At 38.5% G+C, this 17,761-nt stretch overlaps 1 protein-coding gene across 10 annotated transcripts in view; it reads right to left on the bottom strand.

The window, feature by feature from the left end:
- Nucleotides 1–17,761, bottom strand: part of GRIA4 (glutamate ionotropic receptor AMPA type subunit 4) — a 215,501-nt gene that overhangs the window by 137,161 nt on the left and 60,579 nt on the right. For all 10 annotated transcript variants that reach the window (XR_012578998.1, XM_005482572.4, XM_026790746.2 and 7 more), the window contains exon 3: nt 6,951–7,190. Coding sequence is in view for 9 of the 10 variants with exons in the window: in XM_005482572.4 (XP_005482629.1) it covers nt 6,951–7,190 (240 nt within the window). In the remaining variant the exon portion in view is untranslated. The remainder of the gene's footprint in view (nt 1–6,950; nt 7,191–17,761) is intronic.

Below are 17,761 nucleotides of genomic sequence, written 5' to 3'. Positions count from 1 at the left end.
TTACCTGTATTTTCAAGCTGCTAACACCTTCTGAGAAGCTGAGGATGAGCTGGCATTTTGCTGGTATAATTATTAATGAGAGAGCACTGGCAAAACAAAATCTGCTGCAAGCCAATTACTGATGGATAAAGCACATTGCCCCATTTCCTTAAAAACATGGAATTTACTGAGTACAGACAACAGCAGATAATAGGAAAAAATTACTACAGTTTTCACTGATATTTGACAAACATTTTTTCTATGTTTTGTGTATGGTTTCAGATAGGTCTGATTAAATTACAATATAAATTTGGTAAAAAACAAACACAGTGGTAGCTGGATCCCAATGTGTCTGTGACATGATTCACTGCCCACGTAAGAGTGTTTGCTGAAGACAAACAGCTTTTTATCAGATCTAGTGAGGCATATGGAAAAGTTCAAACCTGCAGACCATGATGCTAGAGCAGTCTAAGGACTATGAGAGCAGGTATTATTCGCTGTTTCTTTTATCAATATTTCTTCAATGTCATGGCAACACTGATCTTTATTTCACAAAAGTTTGGTGCAAAACTGCATGATGCAAGTAGGAATCTCCCATTTTTAGTGGACCCATTAATGAACTTAAGGTTTTTTTAATTGTCCAACATTTTGCCAAAGATCAGTAAGATGAAAAATTCATACTGTGCGAATCCTACCAAATTCTTCCTGGTAATAGTAATGCAAAAAGGGTCCAAGACCAATTAGATGACTGCAATTGAACAAAGTCAGTTTCCCAAAATAATGTTTTTTACAATCCTAGACATAACTTGTTTTTCAGGCTTACCTGTTATATTATTCTAAAGTTTAAGGCAAGAGTGATGTAGATTTGGGCTTAACAGTGCTATGTAGAAAACAATAAATACAAGGCACTTGTGTCAAAACCATTTTTTTTCAGTATTGTGTTGTAAGGTCACCTGCAATTTGTTTTTATTAGCAACACCTGATCCTTTTCACCTATTTCATAAATAAGAGTATTGTCTCAGTTTTTTTATGCACATAAAAATGTAAATTATACATTTATATCACTACTGTGAGTTAAACTTTAGTAAGTTTAGCTCTTTCAGTTGAGGTATTGAAATAACTTTATAACTTGCGACGATATTACCACTATTTTCACAAGAGAGACATCCAAAAATTTGTTCAGAAGTGCAGTAAAAATATTGAGTAAAGGCTGATGTAGGGCCAATTCTTTCAGCACCTAAATGCCCAGCTAATGATAACTTGTTGAGTACCATATTCTAATAATAGTCCTTCAACCTGATTTTACAGTGTTTTATCTAGATCACTTAGAATATTTTTTATCTGATTTTTGAATAATAGAACACACTAAATGTTTTACAAAGGCTTTATATATAATTGAATAGAAATAATACATAATTGAAAGTTTCTCCACAGTAGAAAATTAAGAAAACTATCTTTTCAGTGTCCTAAGTACTGTGAAGAAGCAATTCCCTGTTTCCTAGAGAAATCATGACAACTACATAAATAATCCTGAGGGGACTTAAGAGATCATCTGAGGTGAATATAACAAAGCCCATCACCACTGCAGATATTTACTAACCTATTTAAAACATCTGAAGTGATAACAATCTTACCCTAGTGGTAAGAACCTCGTCAACTTATTCCAATCTTATTGAAACATTTTTTCCTAATAGCACTTCAAATCTGACTACATAATTCTATCTTGCCTACATCTCATCAGGTACAAACAATCGATCTTTGCTCCTTACCAGTCCTAAAACTAAAAAAAAGTAAAATAAAACTTCCATTTGTAAAGTTTTTTTCTCATTGGTCATGTCTTCTTTTTTTATTTTTTTTATAATATTCTTTCTCTTCAGTGGACCTTTGAAACTTATATCTGTATGTGGTGGTCAGTGCCATTCCAGCAATGGATCCTTGTGCTACATTTATACTGAAGGCCCTTGTTATAGCTGAAAACAGTATCTAGTGCTTCAAAAAGGCAAGGAAAAATTGTTTTGATAAATTTTTGCTGGTTTTTTTTTTTTGCAGTGGAAATCTCAACATACGACACAGCAGCATGGCCAGCTGTGAGAGCAATATTAAACTTTCACATCTCACAGGCAACATTCTTTTTTGAAATTTCAAAATAACCTATACTTTATTGGACTCAGTATGGCTTTTTGTACTTAGATCATACTTACGGCTCACAGCAACTCCTGAAATATATTCCATGATATTAACTCTGAGACACTTACTCTGCACTTTGTATCTATGAATCTTCCCTCCTACGTTTAGCCTTTATAACACCTTATCACATTTCACCTTCTTGAACTGTTTATTTGACAGATCACTCTGGACCCTGAACCCTTTTTGTACCACTCATACCTTGGCCAGGCTCATAAACTCACCAAAGCCTTTCTTTGTGCTGTCATGCAAATTCAAAGAGAAATCCCTTGCACCTCACCTCATACCTGCTCTTACTTTTAAAATATGTTATTAGCAAAAAAAAATTGGGGTTTTGGTTTCTAGTTTTCAAATTGCCATGCTATAGCTGAACCTCTATTTTCTATTTTTTTCTGTGAAAAAGTCAGGCCCAAGGCAGTATCACTGGAGGTACTGATCATGGATACACCAAACCTAATGGTTACTGCTGAGACAGAAGCTCTGCCAAAGCTGGAAATTAAATTAGCCTGATAAACTGATTGTAAATAAAATCCATAATATCTCCCTCAAAATAAGTGGGAAAGCTTTACATTTCCTATACCACTATTTTTCTTCTCCATACATCTTCTGTTCTCTTCTGAGACTCACTTATCCTCCACAAGTTCTTAGAGACAAAATCCTAGATATTGTTACACTGTGTACTGTAGGATTAATTCTAACAGGCCACAAGTACTTGTACAGACCTTTTGCCAGGTTTAGATTGTCACAGAACAGTTTTGGCTTTAAAGGAGTTGTTGTTAAAACATTATCCAGAAATGTGGGAAAACTGAATTTACTTTGTACACTGTGAGCTAATTTTCCTCATCTGCAGCCATAGTTGAGTTGGTTTTATGAACATGTAATTAAAAGGAGTGGAGGGGAAAAAAGCATTAGCAAGGCACATAAGCAGGCTCACACGTGACACATTATTTCTGTAGAATGTAACTATTTTACAGTCCTTGCCCCTGGTGAACCAACTGCTAGGCCAGCTGGTAGCTCCACCCTCTGTGCTCCCCACTTCAGTCACAGTCAGGGACAGAAACTTCCTGGGAAACACAGCTGAGTTCAAACGGATGCTGACATTCTGTGAAAGCAGTTTCCAGCTTGCTGGCTGCCATCCTCCCTGGTGTGTCCCCATGCTGCTACAGCCCCTCTGCCCCATCCTGGGACCTCTCAGCTCTGGGTAATCCCTGGAGTTTAACTAGCAACTTCAGCCGCTCCAGCTCGCACTAAGGCTGCACATGGTGTAAAAACGTAACACTGACCTCTTGTAGGTTCAATTCGTGCACTGCTCTACTCTGTACTGGATATTGAAAGTGCTAGGTGAATGGTTGGACTTAACCTTAACGGTCTTTTTCAACCTAAATGATTCTACAATTTTATTCTTAAACAGCTTCTCATATGTCACACAAACTCCTTCAACCTTCTTCTCTGGTTTCAGGGTCCAGATTTTTCTTTCTTGTGCCAGAAAATGTTGTCACCAACTAGTGGAATCACACTACAGGCGTACTTGTGCTAGGTCAAAAATCCTATGAATTTACAGATACACAGCTCCACTTGATTATACATCTCTTTTTAAATTAAATAACTCTCAGTCACAACAAAAAACGATATATAAGCTGAATGTTCTTCTGCTCTACTAATTTGTTTTTTTTCACTTAATTCCCTTTAGAGATGACATCAAGCATTACCTGAGCTCTTTTTCCCTGCTGGACTTCCCTTTCCCATGGGTATCTAAAAGGGGGATGGTTTTTGTTTCAGCCCTTTCCTACTACATTTTGCATAACTCAAATAAATGTTGTTCAGCCTCCTTTTTCTTTGTCCTGTCTGTGTTCCTGGCACTTTGCTGTTAATATTAATTGTATCAGGCATGAGGTCATAATAAACCTTTTTAAACCTGGAAGGAGGATAAGAGAAAGAGGAATGTATTGAAACAAAAGGACCCTTCAGGCTTTAGCCTTCTGTGTCATTCCTTACTTGCTGACTTTCCCCTGTTAAATAATGAGCTGAATTTTCCTTCATCTTTCTCCTAGGTCTAATGCCTCTTGCAAAACCTGCTCTCCTTCTCCATAATGCCCCCTGCTAGATCCAATTAATTTTGGTTTTTTGCCTTTCGTCCTAGTATCTTCATTCTGTCACAGGACAGTGATTTTCCAGACTCTGAGTTTGGCAGAACATCAGAAAGGGAGATTTAACAAAATAGCTGAAGCCACCACCTCATCATAGTTTGTGTGGTCCAGGACTGCTACAGGGTCTATCTAACCCAAAGTGTGGAATGTGGGAATGACTTACAGAGATGCAACCAAAGTACATTCCTAGCCTAACTGAAATGTTAACATAGGTGGCTCCAGCATTAAAGCCTGGGGTTCTGCAGGGAGCTTAGGGGCTGTCAAAGACATGAATGGAATGATACAACAGAGAAACCTTCCTGGATAATAGGATTTAATTGCTCAGCCCCCAAGAGTGAGCAGCAACTGAGTCACATGCAACAAAACCAAGAAGCAAGGAGGACAGAAAGGCTCGAAAGCAGGTCTGGAAACAACATTCATTTGTCCACCACTGCTGCTGAAGTGTATTTTGTCATTCTATCTTTTGTGAAGTACTTCTGCTTTTTGCAATACTGACAGCTGCTAAATACTGCCTTCTTCCAAGATAGCTACCATGTCAGGCTGGAATTTATTCTTATTGCTTACCTTCCCCCTAAGAGCTTATTCACAGCTTCCCACTAAAGATGCAAAAATCAACTTGCAAGCCCAACAACAAAATGCTGAGGGGGTTCCCTCAATTTGCTTTGATGTGGCTGCTCAGAGAAATAGGGAGACATCTGGCATATGAAATCTCTGACAAAAATCTAGACAAGTTTAATTTCTGGCCTCACTGACAGAGTCTATGACTTAACATTAATGATTTTTTTTCCTTCTACACTTATTCTGATACTAAGGTGATGCTTACTTTTTTTATAGCATATCTGAGGTCCACACTGAAATTTTGTCTTGTGCAAAGGTGGTGAAAATTTACTCAACAACTGTGTGTCTTTACAGTACTCTTAATACCAAAAGATACATTGAATCTTATTTTCCCCTGGATGAAACTGTATCACAAGACCTATTCAGAATTTGAGAGACTACCCAATGTAGCATCCCCTGAATCCAAGCTGGAAAATGTCATGTCTTTATCAAAGATGTGCTGATGATTTCAGAGTGGCAGAGTTCAGTGCCATAAGAATTAATTATTAACCATGCTGTTACAGACTGTTCTGAAACTGTCCTTGGTGTGGTATCGCCTGTTTAAAAATGATGTCTCAACCTAATTAAGTGTGTGAATTTAGATGAGAAAGGTAACTACAGGTTGTGCACTTTACTTAATAAACTGTGTAACTTGTAAGACCACATCTGTAATTATGTACTTGTTTTCTTGTTATCCATAACTATATGTTGACTAGAAATACTTTAAAATTCTTAAAATACTTCAAACTTCTGCTAAATTTTTCTCTTTCCCATTACCTAATACATTCTGTAATGCTTCCCAGAACTTCTATGGGTCTAGCAAACATTAAAAAAATACTTAGTTAAAAACACAACTATTATGAAACAATAAAAATTCTTTCATTTTCTTCCATTCTTCATTTTGATTCAAATTCAGGTATTTAGGCAGCATATCAAGGTATAAACTCACTAAAATGTAGTGCTTGTATATAGGAGAAAATTAACTTCTATAGCCATAATCAAGTAATTAAACAGATTTAGTTAGGTCTGTGTAATTCCCTATTTTTTCTGTAGCGTAATTATACTGGAATAAAGCCACTTTAATTCTGGAATAGACTGCCTACATGGGGAACTATATTGAAACAGCTGTAGTAAAATAATTATTTGACTACAGCTATGCTGTTCACTCCCCCCTCAAAGCAAGGCACCAACATAAAAATCTTGCCTCTCTCGCAGAAGCTCAGCAATGCTGGCTCAGTCCTCTTCCACTAACAAAGACTTTGCCAGCAGAATGAGCACACAACTCAGAGAACAGCTTTTACCTCTCAGTTACTCACTGAGAGGTGATGCACAGTGATGCACTTGCAGTTTTTTAGCACTTAAACAGTTCTGAGATGCACTGGGATGTGGAATGGAGACTGTGGATAGAAAATACACCCTTTTCTGCAATTAACTATATATTTTGTGAAAGTGTAGTCCATCACAGAGGTAACCCCAGCTGAAAGGAGCAGAAGATGGGTTGTGGCAGTACTCCCTCCCTCTGCCTGTGGATACCTTGTGCCTTACAAGCATTGCCTCTGACCTCCACTACTCTGGCACAGCCTGAGGCAGAGCCTTTCTCTGCCTTGACCTTCCAAAGCTTGGAAGTCCCACAGGCTCGCCCTCATCTCAGCTTACAGCAGTGCAGATGCAGAAAAGAGGCTGTTCCTCTCTACTTTGCACTGCTGTCACTTACAAAGTGAACTGAAGAGAGAATAGATCTGTAACATTCTGCTTATTGAACTGTATTTTTTTTCACTACCATTGATTTAAAGATTTTAGTATTCTAGACTTAAAGCACAGGCTTTGGCTGGTCGATTACATCCTATGTGAATCCAATACCCAATTTTTGCAGACTAAGGAGTTCTTCCTTCAGCCACACAGCTACTCAGTTAGAGGTATTTCACCTCAGAGGCCCTCTAAACTTTGGCTCTCCAAGCTCTCAATGGGACATAAAAGTTCTTTCAAAAGCTCTTGCAAAAGTGATTAGAAGGATGCAGATAAGACAGCTGGGTCCCAGCCTACCTCGGTCTGTGTCGTAGAGGAAAACGAAGCGGTTCCACTCGTAGTGATCCAGCAAGCTCAGGAGGGCTCCCCGCAGGGACGGCCGCAGCTGCAGCACGAACTGGCTCTCGCCCTCTGTGGGGAAACTCGGCGTGATCAGCGAGATGTGCAAGGCGCTGCAGAATGAGGTCAAGGTATGTACTGATCTCTTATCATACAGTCCAAAAATGGCAAAAACTCCTCTAGAATACTGGGAGCAAACTGAAAGAGACAAACAAGCAAACAAACAGACTTTAAGTAGTGACAAAAATCTGTAGACATGTGCTTACACATTCCAACATCCTCAAATTTCTAATTTGACGATGTGCAATTCTGCCTGTACATTTACGTTCATTTTTCATGTGTTTTATTCTGGAAACCAATAAATAAATAGCTAAATAACATTTTGTGACTTTCTGATCCTATTCATAGAACACTAAAGTATCCATAGTGGTTTCACTGTAAAATAAAATGCAAAATAAATAACATATGTTTTTGTATACCAGTTAAAAAATCAACATATACTGTTTTAGCCATAGCTCTACATAGTATCAGGCATTGAGCATTTCCATTACCTTGAACTGAAAAATGTTCACATTCTAAAATGTGAATATTATCAAAAATGTTACTGACCTTGTAAGTGAAATGTGGACATTTTGAATTGTAACGATGTAGAACCTTTGCTCCGTTTTAAACAGGAAGCCCTTGTGGTACATTAAAACACTTCTAGACACATTGAATAAAACCTACTTCATGAATAATCTCCTTGACTTTAAGAGGGCAGTTTAAGTAAAATGTAGTAAGTCAATGTGGTCTGACTTTTGCCCCAACCCTTTTATTTCTACTCTGTGCTAACTGGAAACCAGAAAACAAATGACCTGAACATATATTCTCAGTTTTGATTTGCTCTTGGACTCACTGAACACATAGGGAGAGACTTCTATTGATTTCATCCTACTAGGTAAGGACTTCACTGATCTCTGCACAGAAAAGCAAGCATATGGGTATTTTCTCGAGCATCTACTGCATTCTTATCAATTCATAAAGAGTCTAATAAAAAACATCGCATTTTTTTGAAGCACAAACCAAGTTATTAGAAATTGTGTGATCATTAACAGTGTTACCTCTCCCAGACACACAGAAAACAGAGAAAGGAATGGTCAGTTAGGGGATCATCATATTTTCTATGCTTTCCTCTCACTATTTCCCATGCTGTCCTGTTCCAGATGCTCTCTTCTCAGAGTCCATTCTTACATGTTGCCTAAACATGGGAAAACGTAAGGCACCCTCCCACTAGCTGGGAGTTCACAGTCATTCTGCATGTGCAGCACACTCAGGGAACAATGTACCCCTTACCAAATTTAAAGTACTCCAGCTTTAACTTTTTCATATTACATTTATTGCACAAAGAGCTGAAAATAGGAATCGTGCATTTTTCTCCCAAGACTTGGGTGATTTACCCAGTTCTGATGCCAGAACTGGAGTAAGTGACTTGAGGGCAGTTTTGTGATTTTATGTTCTCCTCCACTGTTATGGCTCCCATCCTAATGATTTTAAAGTCAGATTTTATATCAATAGAGCTTTTTCAAAAGCTTTCTTCCTTCAGTTCACCTTCAGTAAGTTCACATTCAATATACACATCTCTTACAAATCCTCTTAGTATTTTCTTTGCTGGACCACCCAAAACAGATTCCCACAGACCCCTCAAAGGCTTGTCATTAATCATGACGCTAATCATCACAAGGACCATTGCTCTCTGCTTTCCCAGATCCATCTCATCTGGCCTGAACACAGATGACTGACATGTTGAGAACTTCAGTTAAAGGTTTCCTGCTTTTTTTTTTTTACATGATTTCCCCATCTCAACCATACAATAACTTTTCTGACATATCCTAAGATGACACTGTGCTTTTCTTCTAAAATCTGAACCTCAGTGATGGCTGATGATCATGTTGGGATCAAAAGTCTGCTCCTTCTTCCTTCTGGGCCATTTGCAAATGATGAGTTTCTGCTTATAGCAGAGTGTTTTCATCAGGCACTGTTATTTGTTTTCTATCATGCCCCACATTTCTGAACTACATTAAAATTATTTACCTCTCTGCTTACAGTGTTAGTCTGCTCTGCTTGATGCACTTTTCAGCCTCTCCAGCAAATTCCATATTGGTACCCTGACTTTTCATCTCTGTGTCTACTGTAAAATTACACAGTTAAGATCTTTCTCCTGTAATTGTGCTTCTCCAGCCTGGTACCTCCCCTTGAACAAAAATTTGTCGCCATTTTCTCCAAAGTTTCATGCTTGCCTTTTGACTCTGTTTGTCTCCATTTCCAGAAATCACTTCTCTTAAGACCATATCTATTTTATTACATCTCTTGGCAACTGGAAGATAGAGATCAATCCTATACTGTCTACCTTAGTAACTTCTGGTTGCATTTTATGCCATTTTCAATCTATATCTATATTTTAAAGCTTTCTTTCCATCAAAGTCTGTTCTATAACTTCACTGATCATACATATTACAGCTCTAGTAAGAGGCACTTGTTATTGCATCTTCCCTTCAGTAAACCAGTTCTTGAAGAACCAGGGAAGAAAGATTTGACATCTCTGTTCCCATTAGTCATCACACCTCTTTTAAGATCAACATTTTCCTTGAGTGAAAATCAGTGTGAAATATCTATTAGTTTTACATCTCCAACTAGATTTTCCTGCTTTTCTGTTACATCACCAATATCGAACAGCTTAGCTTATTTTTATATTTCCTGTATTTTTATTAAAATATGTAAACAAATTTCTACTTTTGTTTTAATGTTCTTTAAAAGTTTCATTTTTCAACGGAAGCTCTAACTGAAGCTTTCATTTCTGCAGCAAATGCCCTTTATATCACTTATTTTAAACACAATCTTTCTTAATTATAATCCTTTCCAAACACTTGTTTCTTGAATCTTGCTTCTATATCATTCATTGAGTCCCATCCTTTATGTTACTTTCCTCTGCAAAGGGATTTCTTCATATTTTACAAGGATTTCTGTGAAAATAGGGCAGGCCTTCTCTATTTTTAAACACAGTTCAATTAACTCTGACAAGTGAAATAATTGAACACAACCCTCATGTAAGAGATAGTTACTTTATGTATTTCTTGTTTAGACAAAATTCTTCCTAAGGCTCACTGCTGTTGCACATCTTTGCAGTTTTACGGGGCACAGAGTACTTTTTGTAACTCATGGTCCTTACAGTAGGAATCCACATGATGAAAAATTCAAGAAATCAATGACAAGCTGTGAAATGGTACACTTAGTGGAGTTAAAGCTCAAATTCATTCTCAGGATGGAGAAAAAAGTCAAACTTGAAATTTCATTAAATAACATAATACGACCCTGAAGTACCTAGAGTAACAGAATAATAATTCCTCATGTTCAAAGCAAACTATCTTTGCCCCAGTCTAAATCCAAATACGATAAAATATTATCTGAATACCATTAAAGTCCCGAAATAGCCAATCCAAGAAAACTCATGCTATTATACTTGAGATCAAGACTGGAAAATCACTGAAGAGTGTCCTTCTTTGCTCCTTGATAAGAAAAAATGCTAAGATGAGGGTTATGAGATTTTTTCTTACTCAGTACAAAACCCACAGAGAGGAAAAATGCCTGTGACACTATGGAGATGAAGCTTAAACATATGCAGAGATGCTGCAACACTCCTGAATCAATTTTACAGTAATCATCAGCGACCACAAAATCAGCAAAGCCACGAGGATTTGCATTCCAACTCACTACCGTTCTCAGAAAATGCCTCCCGGCAAACACGACTACCTGAATTTGCCAATTCTTTTTCCAGTTCTCTTACACTTCTAAAGGCATTTTACTTATTAAAAATTAACTAAATTATGCCTGGTAAAACAGTTGCATACTAGCATTCTAAGAAAATTTTGTTCAAGACTTTTCCCCTCATAAATACAGTGACAAATACACTTTTATGAGCATATTTTGAAAAATATTGAACAATACTTTGTCTTTAAACCAAATACCTCTTCATAGCTGACAACTTATTGTCTGTATTACACATACCATTTTCTCCTGCAGATTTTGCGATGCCATTGGTCTCACCAAAGACAAGATGAATGTGGAGGTCAGACTCATAGAATCACAGCCTGGTTTGGGTTGAAAGTGACATTACAGATCATCTAGTTCCAATATTCCCTGTCATGGGCACCTGCCACTAGATCAGGTTGCTCAGGGCCCTATTCTGCCCAGTCTTGAACATCTCCAGGGATGGGGAGCCCACAAACCCTCTGGGCAAACTTTTCCAGTGCCTCGCCACTGTCACAGAGAAGAATTTCCTCCTAATATCTAATCTAAACCAACCTTCTTCAAGTTTAATGTCATTCCCCCTTGTCCTGTCACTACATGCTCTTGTAAACAGACTCTCTCCATCCACCTTGTAGGCTCCCTTCAGGTACTGGAAGGCTGCAGTTATGCCTGAAACCTGGTTCTGTTGGTCTGTGTTCCCAGGAATGGTGCTACAGCCCTGGGAACAAGTGTCCCACCTCTGGACTGGCTCCAACTGGCTTCTTGTTGTGCTGGGACCCCAGGCCTGGATGCAGGATTCCAGGTGGGGTCTGAGCAGAGCAGAGGGACAGAATCCCCTCCCTGGCCCTGCTGCCCACACTGCTCTGGATGCAGCCCAGGATACCAATGGTTTTCTGAGCTGTGAGCACACATCGCTGAGACATGCTGAGCTTCTCATCCACCAACACCTCCAAGGCTTTTCTCCCAGGGCTACTCTTGATCCTTTTTCCATCCAGCCTTTTACCCTTGGAACAGACTCCAGAAAAAACATTGCATGGCACCTTAAATTGCCAAGGTAGCATTATTGCAGTAGTTGTAATACGAATTAGATGTGTTCTGTTCTAGCTATGATAGTACAATCACTTTAAAAGAAGAGATGACCCTCAGGACCTTCAGTTAAGAAATGACATCATAAAGCCAAAATGGCAAAAACTGCATATACTGAAGGGTTTACTGAGACACACAGAAAAGTCGTGTGGTCGTCTTTCTCTGTAAGGGAAAAACTTTCCAAAGTTCCTGCTACAGCTCTAAATACAAGTTCCTCACTTAAAACACAAATCTTATCTTGAAAAACAAAAATCGAAAAATTCCAACAACTTCTTATTCCCAAGTTATGCTCAAATAGTTTAAATCCTCTAAACAATATGTTTACAGAGAGAAAGTAGGGTACAGCTGGTCTGCCAACAATGTTAGTTTTGCTCAGCAGCAAACAGGCACCATGTGTAGGAGCCTGGAAGACCTGCAGCCTAACACTAAAGTAATATGATAGAACCTTCATCAGTCATGACTCACTGACCCTGACTGTTCCAGGACACAGCTTCTGGAATGAGCATTATAAAAGCCTTCCCCTACATTTTCAACTCTTGTGTGGGAAGCCCTGGTACGGTTAACTATTACAGATATGTTAACAGACAAACTGATCTGTCATAAAAACACAGACTTTTGTGGAACCACAAAAATTGAAAGACTCCAGACTAGTTTACATTGTGGAAGTTTTCAGATATGAGGACAGTCTTTCATTGCTGTCTCTTCCCTTTCTCCCATGCTCTGGACATCCAGACGGGGCTTAGGGACTGTGATTGGTCAATGACAACTTGTGTCTGACTCTCCCTCCTCCTCAGGCTGCTCACCTAACCCAGATGTCCTGGATCCAGATCTCCTGGATCTCCCCAGGAGATACTGTCCTTTGCAAACTTCTTCAGCATGGGCCCTTGCCATGGGCTGCAGATCTTCAAGCACTGCTTCATTGTCAGCACACTCCAAGTAGTCCTTCAGGAAAAGACTGCTTCAACGTGGGTCCCCCACAGGCCACAATTCCTGGGTTGTAGCTTCATTCAGGGCACTTCCACCTGCTGGCATGGGATCCTCCACAGCCTGTAGGTGGATCTCTGCATCCCCATGGATCTCCATGGGCTGCAGGGGCACAGCTGCCTCCCCATGGGCTGTGCCATGGGCTGTGGGGGAATCTCAGCTCTGGCACCTGGAGCACCTCCTGCCCCTGCTTCTGCACTGACCTGGGTGTCTGCAGGCTGTTCCCTTCACATATTCTCACTCCTCTCTCTCACTGCTCCTAAGCAGTGGTTTTCATCCTTTACTGAATGTGTTATCCCAGAGGTACCACAGCATCACTGACAAGCTCAGCTGGCTGAAAACTCTGTCTGACACAGGAGTGGCCCCCGGCATCTTCTCACAGAAGCTGTCCCTCTATTCCCCTCCCCCCAGCCAAAGAAGGGCAGGCACTGATCTCTCCTCTGTGGTGACCAATGACAGGACCTGACAGAACGGCCTAAGTTGTGTCAGGAGAGGTCTAGGTTGGATATTAGAAAAAGGTTCTTCACCTAAAGGGTGGCTTGGGTCTGGAACAGGCTCCCCAGGGAAGTGGTAATAGCAGCAAGCCTAAGGACAGTTCAAGCAGCACTTGGACAATGCTCTCAGGCACATGGTGTGACTCTTGAGGATGGCTCCTGTGCAGAGCCAGGAGCTGGACTTGATTATCTTTGAGGGTCACTTCCAACATAGCTTATTCTACTCTTCTTTGATCTGGTAAACTCCACAGAGCAACACATTTAAAAAGCATATTTAGGGAGTCACATTTCCTTGTGCCACCATGAAAAATTTCATTTGAGGTGTGTCTGAAATGCCATCAGTGATCCATGACTTTATGGGTCACAGTCACATACACAGTTTTGTTCAGCTGCTGTGCACCTGCCAGCACCGATGTAAAAAATACTGAGCAAATTTTTCTGACCTGAAGAACTCCTTCCAAGATGAACAGACTACTCATATGGAGATGCAAGCTCCTAAATGTGAGATTAAGCATAGAAGGGAGAATCATTTAATCTAAATATGAACCACCTCTGAAGATCTAATGATTTATAAACTTATATTCGTAAGAACTGTAACGTTGGAGATGAGATTAAGCACTATTTCTAAAATAACTTTGAGATTGGTATTTCCTGTTAAAATGTCCAATGACCTTTCTGTTCATTTTGCACAGATCATCCCAACAGTCTCTTTCTCCTCTCTGCTCTCTGATCCACCTCCTGATCATTCCACTGACCTCTGCCTCCTGGAAGAGGACACAGAGCTAGTTAGAGCTCTGGAACTAATATACAAATGATCTAAATTCATCCCTCTGTAGTTTTAAACTACCTTGCACCCAAATCCAGTACAGATTTGAAACACATATGGTCTTCCTCAGTTGGGTTTGAGAGTGCTGATTTAATACTAATTTATGCTCTTGCATTAAGAATAATTCCCAACACTGAGACAAACTTAATGAGCTGAACTAAATCACTGATATAAGATGACAGAGAGGATTATAAAAAAGAAAGCAGTGTTACATAAAGTGGGTAGATGAAAAACATTATAGATGTATTAGGACCAGTTTACTACTATCCTAAAAATTGTTTGGAGTAGAATAGTTTACCTCTAAATATGGTTAACAAGGAGTTAACAAAAGGGAAACAAGAAGTTTTTAACAAATTATATAGTTAATACATCCAATAACATCCAGTAAAACCCTATTCGTGTTCTATTTATAGACCCTGCACCTTCTAAATCATCATCTAACTCTGTCTTTTGATCACAAACTCCTTCAAGCAAATTAATTATCTTGCATTTAGGAGGCATATATCACATGTCAGGTAGCAACATATCTAAAGTGTTATAACCAGAAATAACATCACAGCATTAACCAAATAATAATAATATTTGGTTAAATAATATCACACTTTAACCAAACCAGCTCATTGCTCTAAAATTTAACACTGTGTTAGTGGTTGAGGTGAACAAAAAGAGACTACATTATGATCTTTCCAGCTTAAAAAAAAAAAACCAAAAAACCAAAAGAAACCCCAATGAATCACAAGTATTACTCTCTTGAGTATTTATTCTTTTCAAACATTTGTCCTCCTATAATAAGACATTGCATAATGAGAGAAGTCTGGCATGTTGGGTACTGAATCTCTGAAACTAAATTCATCCCCTGGAGCAAGTCACTTTGCATTCTCATGTCTCAGTTTTCAAGGTTTAAACTGTCTGTTCTATTGAGGACTATAAGCACTTGACAGGAAGGCCAGTCTCCTGTTAGATATCTGTAAAAAGTTTAGCACAATGGTCCAGCTGTCTCAATGTGGCTTCTGAGTGCTACCCCAATGTGTATGAATGTCATACCTAGTGGGTATAACCCGTCTCTTGCAGTTCCACAGTAAATTCTGAAACCCTAAAACTACATAAGCCTTTGTCCCAAAGGTCATTGTGTTTGACTGTATGCATAAGATGAAGCACTTACTGAAACATGTGCAGGAGCTTTTAACTGGAGTTCAACAACCAGATAAACCAAACACAGAAAATTCATCAGTGTTTTCTACTCACAGCAGTGGATTCCTTCTAGTAATCACTTCTAAGCAACTTACCAGCTCGTTTAAAAATACTCTCCTAAGTACAATGAAAGCCTTGGTTTAATGTGGTAGATCAAATGCTACTTTGGGAAATGCAATTCTGTTTGTTCAGCTGCAGATGTAAGAACATATTGAAAAACATGATACAAACTTACAACATTTTTAATTAATTGCCACATTTCCAGAAATCATTTTTGTGAATTGTCTCTAAAAGACTATTTCTGCTCAAAGACAATTCCTGAAACAATATCAGAAAGCGATAGTGCATTGCTTGCCTATTAAATGGAAAAATAGAATTGAATGAGCTTAACGAACATGCATGGTATTTTCTTCTTTTAAAATAAATTTAAACTTTTTAATATAGTATTTTTTGTACAATGTCTTACATCACATAAAGCTACAGAACTTTAACTTTAGAAGGTTATCTTGAGAGATGCCCAAAATAAAAGACCATTGAGACCAGGCAAGACCGGCTTGTAAGTCCAACTGCCCAACTCTTCTCCATGCTTCATATGGGGGCAAGATTTTCTCTCCACAAATTAATACATTGATTAAAGTTTCCTCCAAGCCAATTGCAGAAGCTGTGAAACAAGCATGTGCATCTTTGTATGTATAGGGGCACACGGAGAGTGGGGGAGTCTGTCTCACCTGGTTCTTACCACCCAAAAGTCAAGGGTTCTCATTTCTGGGGCTTTTTTTTTTCTGTCTCTAAAATCGAAAAAAAAATAGATTCCAAAGACAGATCTTAAAATGGGCGATAAATTGTGTGTACCAATTTATCCACTAGCGGTACCTTTCTCTTTTTAACTACAAAATTAAATGACACAATATGGATAGATAGACAGATAGATAGATAGATAGATGGATAGATAGATAGACAGATTATAAACTCTTCACACAATCTCACTTTAGAAAAAATACCTCTTTATTTTTAATTTCCTTTCCATCCCTAAATTCAATGTGATTTGGAGCTGCCCTTCTCTGAGGCTCATCTCATATGACTGACACAGATCCCTTGCAGCCAGGGGCTTCAGGTATTTCTCACACAGAGATCATGTATCTCTATTTTCCTTGAAAGTGCTCACAACTCTCATTTCTTGATAAAGAACACAAAGTAGCTTGGCAATTTATAAATTTCTGAGAGGGAAAATGCTTTAATCTTTAAATACCTCCATCTGAAAACTTGGGCACCACTAAAGTATTTTACTTTCATTAATATATAATTCCACATAATTTAAATCCAATGGAATGTTTTTACAGAACAAGAAAAAAAATTTCCATTGGGTTTATTTACAAAATTTGCTTTTCCTCCGTGCCTTGGCTAATTTATTTAATAGAAAGCCCCTCATGAATTTCACATGTGCTGAACACTAACAAATCTTCTCTCATTTTTAAAAGCCCTTTACAGCTCTACAATAAATCATCCAGTCTTTGTGCCTTTGTCCTCCTGTCCTGTGCACTCCATGGATGTGATATTTATAGCTGCCTGGCAATGCACATACACGTGCGTGTCCCTAACTCTGCCAAAACTTTCCTTTTGAAAGCTCCCCCATAGAGAATCCACACGCAGCATTTACCTTTCATAGTCACATGAATGAGAATCCACATTGGTACAGAAGTTCTTTTTTGGCTGTTTTTAAAAGCTGATAAAAATACCAGTAACATGTGAGAGTTCCGAGCTTTTCAGAACTACAGAAGTTTTTTAGAAAGTTAAATGTGACAGGAAGTTCCCGTGGCACTGGCAGGTTTTCTCAAGGACAAAGTCTGTACAGCCATCTTTGAATTTTTTTCCTGCTTCAGGATAAAAGCTTAGAGAAGCATAACAGATTGCATGGAAATTAGATTGGACTACAGTAAAAAACTGGTTTATGGAATCAAACATAAAATTCCCAGTCGCTTAACTGAGGTGAGCATTTCACCTCTGATACTCCTGGTGGTTAGAGATCTTCTTGCAAAATCCTGTCACCTTTTCAGTTTGCCAGCTGAGGGAAATCTCATCCTCATTAAATGAATATCTAGAGAAATCATGTTTGATAACTTATCTAGATTGCCTATGTGATTAAACAGTTTTTGCTTCTCTGATTAAACATTTTCTCTCCTTCTTGGATTGATTCATTTTCTTCAAGACATATTACTTCTTTCAGTTAAAATTTGAACTTCATCCAAACATTTCTTTGTAAAGAAAACAAATTACCTTGCAGCTTGTTTTTCCCCCAAAATCTAATAGTTTATAAAACCTCGCCCCATATTCTATTTTAATGGAATGGAGCAAAGAATACTAAAAGTTTTAAGAAGTAATCTTCTGATGGCCCACTTCTCTATTAT

This window comes from Zonotrichia albicollis, chromosome 2 (assembly GCF_047830755.1).
Source record: "Zonotrichia albicollis isolate bZonAlb1 chromosome 2, bZonAlb1.hap1, whole genome shotgun sequence".
Classification (NCBI taxonomy): domain Eukaryota; kingdom Metazoa; phylum Chordata; class Aves; order Passeriformes; family Passerellidae; genus Zonotrichia; species Zonotrichia albicollis.
This window is presented reverse-complemented; position numbering and strand designations above follow the sequence as displayed.